This window comes from Petaurus breviceps, unplaced genomic scaffold, assembly GCF_028583685.1.
Source record: "Petaurus breviceps papuanus isolate PSGF00001 unplaced genomic scaffold, PetGlider_PUasm1.0 91041, whole genome shotgun sequence".
Lineage (NCBI taxonomy): Eukaryota > Metazoa > Chordata > Mammalia > Diprotodontia > Petauridae > Petaurus > Petaurus breviceps.
Genome location: NW_027187400.1, coordinates 15,193,019 through 15,205,785, shown reverse-complemented (window position 1 = coordinate 15,205,785; position 12,767 = coordinate 15,193,019). Strand labels below are relative to the sequence as shown.

The window sequence follows — 12,767 nt, the reverse complement described above, 5'->3', positions numbered from 1 at the left end:
GGAAGGAAGGAAGGAAGGAAGGAAGGAAGGAAGGAAGGAAGGAAGGAGGGATGGAAGGAAGGAGGAAGGGAAGGAAGGAAGGAGGGAGGGAAGGAAGGAAAAAAGGAAGGAAGGAAGGAAGGAAGGAAGGAAGAGAAAGAAAGGAAGGGAAAGAGAGAGAAGAAGGAAGGAAGGAGAAACTATGAGGGAAAGAAGGGAAATAAAAGGAGAAAAAGAAAAGGAGAAAGAAAATGATAGGGAGAAAAGCTTTGCACTTCATTTTCCTTCCCCTTCTCTCTGGTGGAGGGTTCCTAGAGTGTAGGTTGAGTATATCCCACCCCTAGGGTGGATCCATGACCTGGGCTAAGGGAGAACCCAGCTAGTGCTTAGCTAGGCTTCGGGTCAGTGCCAGGGGATCTGGGTGAGATTGATGGCAGGGGAAACAGCCAGAACAGTAGCGGGGGAACAGGGCTGAGCCAGAGCAGCCTTCTCACCCTCCAGCAGCTGAGGAGTTTGGCCCAACCTTTTCTGGAAGCTCCCAGGGTCTGAGCTCTAGAGGAGGAGGAAGGGAGGGGAAGTAAGAGGAGATTCTTAGCCTGACAGTTGATAGTCCTGTCCATTAGCAAGAAATGAGCTGGCTGTCAGCCTTCTCAGGCCTCTTTTACTGGGCCAAGAAAGGTCCTATTTCATACAAGTGAAACTCAGGAACCATGTGGAAAGCATCATGGTCAGTGGAGTAAGGAGGGAGCCTGGCCCCTCCGTGGCCCAGCTTGCTCCCCCCAGCTTCTCCTATGATTCCTGGGAGTGCCCAAAGCTTTCCTGCACAAACATACATGTGCCTCCTCCAAGACCCCATGTGACACTTGATCCTCCAACGAAGGGGTCAGGAAACCCACATTCTCAAAAACCATCATATTTAAAAGCAAATTTTATTGCTGTATCCTTTTTTTTTTTACACCACTATCATATCCCAACACACACGCATACTTGCACACACAAGCACACACACACACACACAAAATTGAATGAAAACATAACTAAGTTCTCCAGAAAATGAAGTGCTCTCCAGCCATTATCTTCCCCCATCCCCATTCCATGGAAGGAGCTGGGCACCATCCTAGATTTTCTTTGCTCTGTTATCTTTCCAGGTTGCTTTTGCTCATTGTATGTGTGATATATGGGGTTTTCTGGATTACGCTTACTACAAATTTTTCCAGAATTGTGACATTTTTTTTTAGAGCTGGAAAGGACCAAGGAATGATAACATGAAATGTTAAAGCTAAAGGGAAACTTAGAACATAGCATTAGAAGGGGTCTTAGAACATGGAATGTCAAAGGATTGTGAATTTGGAACCAGAAGGAACATCAGAGGCCACCAAATGCAAACCTTTCACTTTACAAATGAAGGAACTGAAGCCCAAAGAGATTAAATGACCAGCCCAAGGTCACAGAGCTGGTGTCTGGAAGAGAATTTGAACCCAGTTCTTCCTGACTCCAAGACCAGGGTTCTTCTTCTTTTTATTATTATTGTTATTATTATTATTTTGATTTCTGGAGGGGGGAAGGCAAGGCAATTGGGGTCAAGTGACTTGCCCACGGTCACATGGCTAGTAAGTGTTTAAATGTGTGAGGTTGGATTTGAACTCAGGTCCTCCTGACTCCAGGGCTGCTGTTCTATTCACTGCACCACCTAGCCACCCCATGTTCTCTTCATTATACCAGTCAGAACTGTGAAGAGGTCACAGAAAATAGAATGTCAGGGTCTGGGAGGACACTTAGAACACAGAAAGTCAGGGCTGGGAGGGCCCTTAGAACACAGGATGTCAGAGCTGGGAGGGCCCTTAGAACACAGGGTGTCTGAGCTGGGAGGGCCCTTAGAACACAGGGTGTCAGAGCTGGGAGGGCCCTTAGAACACAGGATGCAGAGCTGGGAGGACCCTTAGAATACAGGGTGTAAGAATTGGGAGGGCCCTTAGTACACTAGGTATCAGAACTTAGGACACAGAATGCCAGATCTAGAATAGGGCCTTAGAAAATAATGTGTTTCCAACCCCCACATTTTATAGATGTGAAAACTGAGGCTCAGATAGGGCCTTGCCCAAGGTCTAATAGGTAATCAGTATCAGAGATGATTCAAACCAGGCCTTCTGGTTATAAGAGCTTGAAGGAACCTTAGAACATGGAATGTTAAAGTTTGGAGGGACCTTAGAACATACAGCATCAGGGTTGGGAAGAACCTTAAAGCATGAAATGTTAGTGCTGGAAGGGACCTCATTTGATGAGTATCTGAGGGTGAATGGCTTACCCAAGGTCATGCAGGCAATCTGTCACAAAGTCCAAACTGAAGTCAGGTCTGCTGACTCTCAACCAATGGATTTTCCACAAACTGCCCCCACTTACCAGAAGAGGAGTGGGTGGTGGTAGATGTGCCCCTGACCCACTCTGCTCAAGCTCTGATGTCTCAGCCCTGAGCTGTATTGTTCTTCTCTCTCCCACCCTACAGGAAACCGACTGGACGAAGGCTCTGATGTGGAGTCCGAGCCTGACCTCCCACTGAAGCGGAAGCAGCGCCGCAGCCGGACCACCTTCACAGCCGAGCAGCTGGAGGAGCTGGAGAAGGCTTTTGAGAGAACCCACTACCCTGATATCTACACCCGGGAGGAGCTGGCCCAAAGGACCAAGCTGACAGAGGCCCGGGTCCAAGTAAGGGAGGGATGGGCCTTCTCCAGAGGGAAACTGAGGCTTGTGATGGGGAGCTGGGGTGGCCAGGGACAAAGTACAGCAGCCTGAGTGTCATCTTCTGCAGAAAACGAGGATCAGGGGGCAAGTCTTACTGTGGGCATGGAGAAGAGATACTTTGACCTACCAGAGGATCATAGGATCACTGGTACCCAGAGAGGTTCACCTAGAATTCATAGCCTGGAGCTAGAAGGGACCTCAGAGGCCATCTAGTACATTTTTTTCCACATGAGGAAACTGAGATTCAGAATGGAGAAGGAATTTGCCCATGGGTAAAGCTAGTCAACATCAGATGCAGGATCTGAACCCAGATCTTGTCTCCAAGTCCAACACTCCATCCCTTCCACCATATTATCTGTCATCCATGTCTATGTGTGGAGTGAGGGAAAGGGCACACAATGTTGCACCCCATATCTAGGAGACAGTAGTTGGGGGTGGAGAATATAAATTAATATGGGTTAGACATCATGATATGGGAGAAAAATCACTGGTCAGTACCAGTCAGAAAACTTGGATCCAAATCCCCACCTTTTCCACACCTGAGCAAGGTGATCTTGGCCAAATCCCTTTCCCCTGGACCTCAGTTTCCCCATATGTAATATGAGAGGGTTGCCCTAGGACCTCCAAGGTCTCTCCTAGCTCCTCCATCTATGATTCTGTGGTCACAGGGGAAGGTGGGGGGTAGGATGGAACTGGACCCTAAGAACCTTCAAGAAGATGGAAGGGAGTGTGGATAAAAAAAGGGAAGGAGAGGCAAAGGCCTATCCCATATGTCCCAGAGTGGAGTGGTGGGAAGAGGTGATGGAAGGGGATCATTTAATCTTCCTGGGCTAAGATATCATATTCTGCAAGGCCTGCAGATTCTCCATGTGAAAAGTGTGTGAGTTTACTGTCTCCTGGGAACTTGCTAGAAAAGTCAAGCAGAAGAAGGGGGATGTGGTGGGGCGCCGCCTTCGGTAGAAGTCATGATAAATAGCCCTTTTGGGGAACTCCAGCCTCTAGGCCCCACCTCCTCTATGGATATGTGCCTGTGTGTATGGATGGGGTGAAAGAAGGGGGTCAGATCAGCAGTGTGTGTTAACAGGTAGAGGGGATGTGGGGCTGTTGAGGAGATATTCATGTTCATATGTGGCAGAAGCGATGAAGGACCGCTTAGGAGAAGCCTGACAGAGTTGGGACGGACTTGAGACATATATTTCTTGAACATGGGCAATGAGGGAAGATATTTTACTTGACCATGCATACTTGTTACAAGTATTTTGTTTTCTTTCTTTTCCAGTGGGGGAGTACAGGTAGGAGGGAGAGAAAATATATTTTTGTTGACTGGAAAAGTTAAATTTTTAAAAAGGAATTCCTTAGTGGAAATAATGAAGACTCCAAAGAGAGGGCAAGCCCCTCTCCAAGAAAGTGTTCTCCAGTGAGTTAAATCAACAATTATTTTTTTTTGAGGAGGGAAAGCAGGGCAATTGGGGTTGAGTGACTTGCCCAAAGTAAGTGTCAAGTGAACTCAGGTCCTCCTGACTCCAGGGCCAGTGGCCCACCACTGCACCCCCATCAGCAATCATTATTAGGCTTCATTCTGTGCCAGGCACTGTGCTAAGCTCTTGGGATACAAAGATAGGCGAAAACATGGTCCCTGCCCTCAAGAAGGTTCCATTCTAATAGGAGAGACTATGCATGGCAGTTTACGTACAAGATATACACAGAGCAGATGGAAGGAAATCTTAGAAGGAAGGGAACTAAACTTGCCGCCAGCAGGACTGAGGAAGGCCTCCTACAGAAGGAGGGATCTGAGTTGAGTCTTGAAAGAAATCAAGGAATCCACTAGTCAGAGTATTCCATTCAGAGGGTTGGTCAAATGCAAATCCAAGGAGTCTGGAGACAAAAGTGTGCTGTTCCAGGAATGGGATGGAGGCCAACGTTTCTGGATCATCAATTGCGTAACCCTAAGCCTACATTTCTATGCTCAACCCTCCCCAGTTGGATCAGAACTAGGGCTGGGATGAGGCCAACCCCAGAAGGTTAGAGACAGTGGGGACATGGGGACAGGAAATCCTTTGGAAAACTATAGAGAATTCTTGCAATAAGTAGAAAATTGAACCAGGTACTCTTCCCAGCTCTGAGACTTCAAGAAGATGTGATTCTTTTAAAAAAATAAACAAAAATTAGAATATGGGGGGGAAGGCTTAGTACACCCAATGGAATGTCAGAGATGCAAGGGACCCTACTTCCATAGTAGTTCAGTCATTTTCAGTCATGTCCAACTCCTCATGACCCCATTTGAGGTTTTCTTGGTGAAGATACTGGAATAGTTTGTCATTCCTTCTCCAGCTCATTTTACAGGTAAAGAAACTGAGGCAAACAGGGTTAAAAGATTTGTCCAGAGTCACACAGCTAGGAAGTATCTGAAGCTAGATTTGAACTCAGGAAGAGGAGTCTTCCTGATTCCAAGCCCAGCATCTATGCACTGCATCACCTAGCTAGCTGCCCTGACATTCTATGAATGGGAAAAGTGAGACTCAAAAAGGTGATGGTTTGGCAAAAGTCATGCAGTAAGTAAAAGAATCAGAATGTCAAAACAGTCAGCACTATGGCCTGCCCCTGCATCTGCACCCTATATGAGACCCTATGGGGAATGGCCAGAGACAGCTCAAATCTGCTCTAAGGCAAGGAATCCCCATTTAAAGGGAGATTTAGGATTCACACCTAAAACATGTGTTATATTGATCTAAACCAGGAGTTCTTAACGTGTGTGTGTCTGTGTGAGGGACCCCTTTGATAGTCAGACAAAGCCTATGGACCCCTTCTCAGCTTAACACTTTTAAATCTATTAAGTGAAATGCATAGTATTGCCAAGGAAACTAAATGTATTGAAATACAATTATAAAATATATATATACATATATATATTAAAAGTTCACACACCAAAAAAAATTTTTTTTATGTAAAAATAGATCCCAGGTTAAGAGCCTCTAGTCTAAATAAAAACTATTGCTAAATATAGGCCACCCCCTAAAATGAGATCTCTTTGAAAGGAAAAAATAGAGTTTCACACCAAAAAAATGACAAATTATAGACTACACTCAAGTTCATATAAGCCAGATTTGGGAAAGATGTGGAATCTGCACTGAAACCAATATGGTAAGATCACTTGAAAACACATGCAAATTGTATACCCAAGTGCTGAAAGAACATGGAGTGAAGGGATTGACAGAGTTGGATCAAGGGAGTCAGGGTAGGCTTCCTGGAGGAGGCAAGGTTTTGAGGTCAAGGTAGGTTGACTTAGGGTAGGGAAAGTATGTCTCATTTGATCCTGGAAACAACCTTAGAAAGTAGATAGGGTGGAGATTATGACCCATTTGGCTCAGAATCGTTACAGGGGTTGATCAGTCACACAGCAAATCCATGGGCACAGCTGGGCCGAAAACCCAAGGCTCCTGACTCCCAAAAGTCCATTATATCACACTGTTTTCCTAGAGATGCTGCTGATCAAGTCAAACTACAGTTGCCCTATGGTTTTCCATTTCCTTTTGGAGGACATTTTTCTGCTTTTGGAGGGGAGCCCAATTGGGAAAGGAGAAAACATCACAAGCCCCCTCCTCTCTGAGTATGATATCTGAGTCTCTCAAGGCCCCCTCCCCCAGCCTCCCTCTACCCGTTAGCCCTTGGTGGGCCCCTGGGACTCAGCAGCCAGAAGCCTCCAAGCAGCTGTTCTCCAGGGCACATTCCTCCAGGCTTTCTCATCCCAGCCTCCTGGCAGCCTTCGATGCTTCCCACCACTTTTAAGCCTTGCCGCCCCTTGTAAAATTTTCTGGCTATCAGAGGGGATCTTTTATTGGCTTGTGGGAGTCGACAACATGTGTCAGTCAAGTTCTGGGGCAAGGCAAGGGGGGAGCTGTGAAGAAAAGGAACCAGAGCACAAACTCCCCAACATGCCGGTATTGGGCAGAGTTTGGGGTACCACCTGTCAAGAATGCTAGAGAAGAGATTTCCTGCACTAAGTAGGAAACTAGGCTAGCCAGACACTCCCCCCATCCCTTCCCAACTCTGAGATTCTAAAATGATGAGATTTTTTTCAAATAGATTTTCATTGATATCTTTTATTTTAACACTGTCTAAGAGTTCTTCCTATATCCTAGCCCTTCCCCTCGTAAAGAAGCATCCCTTATTGCAAAGAATTTGAAAAAGAAAAGAAGGAAGAAAGGGGGGGGCGGAATTCAGCAAAACTGATTAACACAAGATTATGTTATTTGAAGTTTCTATTATGATGTTGTGGAGAAAGAAGACTGGGTATAGAGGCAGAAAACCTGGGTGCTGCTCCCTAGGGAGCAACTATACCTGAGTGCCCTGAGGCAAGACATGAAAAACTCCTTGACAAGTAAATTGCAGGTGTCAGACAAGATCAAAAATTTCTCACCTGGAGTCTGAGGATTTGTTGTTGGGGTTTTTTCTTTGTGTTTAATATATTTTGATTGCTTTGGATTTTATCTTATGCATTTAAAAGCATGATTCTGAGAAGAGGTCCATAGGCTCCCCCAGCCTGACTGTCAAAGGAGTCCAGGACCCACAAAGGGTGCCTTCCATGCTCTCCAATGTCTTCCCCCCCCCAGTTTGGAATTCTATTCATTTATTAAGCACATACTATGTGTCAGACTCAGTGACAGGCACAGGGGATGCAAAGAGAAAAACGAATTGGCTCGTCCTCAAGGAGTCAACATTCATGAGAGTTCTGCTATATCCAATTCTCCGTGACCCCATTTGAGGTTTTCTTGGCAGAGATACTGGAATGGTTTGTCATATCCTTCTTCAGCTCATTTTACAGATGAAGAAACTGAGGCAGACAGGATTAAGTGACTTGCCCAGGGTCACACAGCTGTCTGAGGACAGATTTGAACTCAGGTCTTCCTGACTCTAGGCTCAGTACTCTATCCACTACACCAGCTAACTGCCCACCATTCTGCTAATAATAATGATTCTAATTATATAATTATAATAATGTATTATAAAATATAATATAATGCTGTATTATATAGAAATGACACAATACATAATGATAACACCTAGTATTTATAGAGAGCTTTAGGGTTTTCAAAGAGCTTCACAAACATTATCAAATTTTATCCTCACCACAACCAAGGAGGCAAGTACTATTATTATTATTATTGTTCCCATTTTACAGGTAAGGAAACTGAGGCAAATAGGAGTTAAGTGACTTGGCCCAGGGCCACACAACTACTAAGTGTCTGAGGCTGGCTTTGCACTCAGGTGTAGAGGAAAGCAACACATACAGAGGGAAAATGTAATACAAGATAAATACAAAGTAATTTCTGGGTGGAGTGACTAGTAATTCAAGGAATCAGGAGAAGGTTCCTTGGACAGGGACTTGGTGAGATGGAGGAGGGGAGGGAGAGCCTTCCAAGCATTGGGGCACAGCCTATGCAAAGACATGGAGATGGGATATCATATAGAAAACAGCAAGAAAGCCAACTTGACTAGAATGGATAGCACATAAAGGAGAGTGGCTCTAAGCCTGGGAAGGAGGGCTGAAGCATTGTAAAGACCAAAGACAGGAGTTTATTTTATTCTCTTGGCAAGAGGGAAACACCGGAGAAGAAGAGTGACCTGGTTAGACCTGACTTTTTTATATTCTAAAATCCTGTGAGCCCATGATTCCCTATGATTCAGTGCTTTCAGTGATTCTAAGATTCTCTGTTTCTAGAGGTTTTATGACTCTTAAGTTTCCAGGGTTCTAATGTTCCAGGGGGACACTTAGCCCTGTTCTAAGAAATTCCAACTGTGGCTAGTCTCACCTACCCTAGTAGATATGTGCTTTCTCTCCCCCCACTCCCCACCCTTTCCTGAGCCCCCATTCCCTCCAGGTCAGTGGGAGCCCCACCCCAGGGGTAATGAGATCCTTTCACAAGGGGCTCCTTGAGGGCTGGCCAGACCTGACCCACGCCCCAGCAGCAGCGGCCTCCCTTTGAAGCCGGCCCCACATTACATGGTCCTTCCCCTCGATTTGGCTGATCTGCCAATAAAAGGATGTCTACCCTCAGCAGGAAGCCTGACCCACCTGTGGGAAGAGGGGGAGGAGGGGAGGGGAGGAGGCAGGGGCCAGGAGGGGAAGGCTCATGGTAGTAGCTGTAATCGCTTTTTCTCTAGAGGGTGTTTGAATTTTTACTTTCTTAGGGGACTGCCTAGCATGTGCCTTCCCTGAAGGATAATAAACCTAACTTTGTCCTGAGATGCTTCTTGGCTGTCTCTGTGTTTCCATTTGAAACAGAGGCTCTCGGGATTGATCTGGTCCCAAGCCAACATGAACAGCCCTCTTGTGCTTATCTGAGCATGGAGAAATGCCATTCTTATTCCGGTCACAGAGTAGGTACTTAATAAACCCTTGTTGATTGATTAATTGATTGATCAACAGTAGCAGACAGCAGCTTGTAGGAGTAATTTGATTTGCTTAATAGCCATCCATGGTCCCAAACAACTTTTATAAACCAACTCGCACACCCTTGTTTACAACCTTGGGTCTCAGTTTCCTCATTTGTCAAATAAGGGGGATGGGCTAGATGGCCTTTCAGTTGTAGATCTGTGGTCTTGTGTAAGTTTGTGGGACTCCATATTTAAGAAATCCTAGGGTGAATCATTCTCTTTAATTTATTTGCTGAAAGTGTAACTCACTCATATTTTAAGTGTTCAGAAGATCCCCCTATTTGGTGGGGCGGGATGCACTTCCATTCTCCCCTATTCCCACAATGCACCCCCCACAGGAATTCTTTGTACTGAAATTTTTAATGCAAGGTTTCCAGAAACTCTAACTATTGATGAAGACCTGGGTTTTTACAAAAAGGAATGGGGTGAACTTAGCATTGTGGGGCAGGATGGCTGGTAGGGGAGGGTACCTATTTAGAAACCATTGTTCTGGTATAAATGTCAACTGGGCTGAGAAATCAGAGAGGCTTAGGGAGAGGGTCAGGTGAAGGAATTAGAATCAGAAAATGTCAGGGATGGGACAGCCCTTAGAACAAAGAATGTCAGAGCTGGAAAGAACCTTGCAACATGACAGTCAAGGGTCTACAAGCACTTAGCATGTTGGAGCATAGAATGTCAGAGAAAGGATAGCACAGGTGATCTAACCAAACCACTCCCCCTAGTGCAATAAACCAACTCAGCAGCATCCTTGAGAGGTACCTCTCCAGCCTGTGTCTGAACAGATAACAATAATATTAATAACAGTAATAGCTAGCATTTTATACAGTACCTTAAGGTTTGCAAAACACTTTACAAACATCTCATTTTATCCTCACAATAGCTCCAAGAGGTAGGTGCTATTATTATCCCTGTTTTACAAATGAGGAAACTGGGTCAGGCAGCAATCAAATGACTTGTTCAGGGTCACACAGCTAGTAAGTGTCAGGGGTCAGATTTGAATGCAGAGCTATATATCCAAGTGATGGGGCGCTTAGCACTTAAAGCACCCTATTCTGTTGCTGGGTAGCCCCGATAATTAGGAAACTCTTCCTTTTATCGAACCCAAACTAGCTTCCCTGTAACTACCCTGCTCCCCCCTGCTCTAGCCCCGTCACTGCCCTGAATTGTGCCCTCCGGAGCCTGCAGAGTAAGCAAGACAGACACTCAAAGACAGCGATCAAGCCTTCCTGCAATAGCAAGGAAGCAGACATGGTGAATGTGGACAGAAGAGGGAGGCCTATTGGCCCACTGGTTAGGACCAAAATGGCATCACTGCGTTAGAGTCGAGTTAAAATGTGCCCAGCTGCGGCTGATCAGATCAATACGAGCTCAGAATGCTCTACCACACGTCAGGCACAGAGCCCCTGTGAACATTTGGGGTGGATTCTCTAAATCTAAGCATCTTATTTTTCTTTTAAAGCCTAACGGAGATGAGTTTAGTTGTTACAGGTCAGGGCTGAGATACCAAGAGGTTTTGTTTGGGTGAAAAATGGTTTAGTTAGTGGTCAGAGCGCTAGACTTGGAGAAAGGAAGATCTGAATTGGAATCCTACCTCAGACACTTACTAGTTGTGTGACCCCGAATAGGCACTTCACCTCCATTTGTCTCAGTTTCCTCTTCTGTAAAATGAGGGTAATAATAGCACTTACTTCCCAGGGTGATTGCGAGGATCAAATGAGGATATATTGGTAAAGCTCTATACAAACCTTAGAGTACTCTGTCAATGCTTTTATTATTATTATTATTAATTATATATTTATCCTATATTATCATTCACTTATTACACATTATATTACAAATAATTATTACTAATTATTCTTGAGAAGCAGTCTGAGTTGGTGGAATGAGTCAGGGCAGCTGTTCTTGAATCCAGCCTCTGACATTTACTCCATCAGGTTGCAGTACTGAGGGATTAAGTGACTTGACCAGGGTCACACAACCAGCATATATCAGGGGCAAGATTTGAAGTCTTTGGCAAGTCTTTTTTTTTTGTAGGGGGATGGCAGGGCAATTGGGGTTAAGTGACTTGCCCAAGGTCACATGGCTAGTAAGTGTTAAATAAGTGTCTGAGGCCGAATTTGAACTCAGGTCCTCCTGACACCAGGGCTGGTGCTCTATTCACTGTGCCACCTAGCCACCCATTGGCAAGTCTTCTTCATACCAGGTCTAGCACAATATATCATTCTCCCCCTAGTTGATCAAAGATCCAGGAGGGTTAGGACCTTGTCTAATAAACTTCATTTCTCCCTGAGGGCCAAGTACAGAGTTTTGCATAAAGTAAGTGCTTAATAAATGATGTATGAATTGTATGTTGTCAAGGAGAAGGAGGTAAAAGGGAAAGAAAAAGGAATGGAGAAAAGGTAGAAGAGGGGAAAAAAGAAATATAGAAGGAAAAAAGAAAAGAGAGTTGAATGATCTTAGGCAAGTCATTTCCCCCCAGGGCTCAGTTTCATCATATGTAAAATGAGAGGATGGGACTAGGTCTGCTCTACCATCTGTTCAAGCTTCTCTATTTAAAAAAAAAAACCCACAACTGTAAAGAAAAGAAGTCTTCACTCTTTGTAGCTCCCTCCTCTATCTATTTATTTGTTTATTTAGTCATTCATTTATTACCATAGTAGTCATGTTGTGAAAGAAGACAAAGACCCAAAGGGGAAACAAAATAGTATGCTTTGACATACGTTCAGACTCCATCAGTTCTTTCTCTGGAGGTGAATAGCATTTTTCATCATGAGTCCTTTGGAAGTGTCTTGGATCATTGTATTACTGAGAAGATCCAAGTCATCTCCAGCTGATCATTATTCAATATTGCTGTTAGTGTGTACAGTGTTCTCCTGGTTCTGTTTACCTCACTTTGCATCAGTTCATGTAAGTCTTTCCAGGTTTTTCTGAAAGCATCCTGCTCATCATTTCTTAGAGCATAGTAATATTCCATTATGATCATATACCCCAACTTGTTCAGCCATTCCCCAAATGATGGGCATCCTCTCAATTTCCAGTTCTTTGACATCACAAAGAGAACTACTACAGATATTTTAGAACATATTGGTTACTTTCCTTTATCCCTGATCATACTTGGAAACAGACCTAATAGTGGTATTGCTGGGTCAAAGAGTATACACACTTTTATAACTCTTTAGACATAATTCCAGACTGTTCTCCAAAATGGCTGGATCAGTTTATGGTACCTATTACTCTCAAATATGTCAAGGGACATAAGACCTTAGGCAAGTCAAAAGTTCCCTGGGCCTCAGTTTCCTCAACTATAAAATGAGTAGTTGGACTTGATGGCCTGTGATGTCTGTTCTGGCCCTGGATCTAAGATCTGGAAATTTCTTGATGTAGGAACTCCTGGTTCAGGAAACTCTTTCACTGATGCATATCATGATCAATTGGTAACTCATGGTCTTAGTTAAACAACTTCCAGTCACACAGATAGGAAATGCTAGAAACAGGATTTGATTGGAACTCAGGCCTTCTTGACCCAATCTGCTGTCCATGGTATCTTGAGGGGCTCTACTACAAGGGGTGTGTGTGTGTGTGTGTGTGTGTGTGTGTGTGTGTGTGTGTGTGTG

The 12,767-nt window shown here is 44.6% G+C and overlaps 1 protein-coding gene across 4 annotated transcripts in view; it reads left to right on the top strand.

Moving 5' to 3' along the window:
- PAX7 (paired box 7) overlaps positions 1 to 12,767 on the top strand; it is a 157,288-nt gene that overhangs the window by 71,513 nt on the left and 73,008 nt on the right. For all 4 annotated transcript variants that reach the window (XM_069079438.1, XM_069079440.1, XM_069079437.1 and 1 more), the window contains exon 5: positions 2,483 to 2,682. In XM_069079438.1, the coding sequence (XP_068935539.1) occupies positions 2,483 to 2,682 (200 nt within the window). The remainder of the gene's footprint in view (positions 1 to 2,482; positions 2,683 to 12,767) is intronic.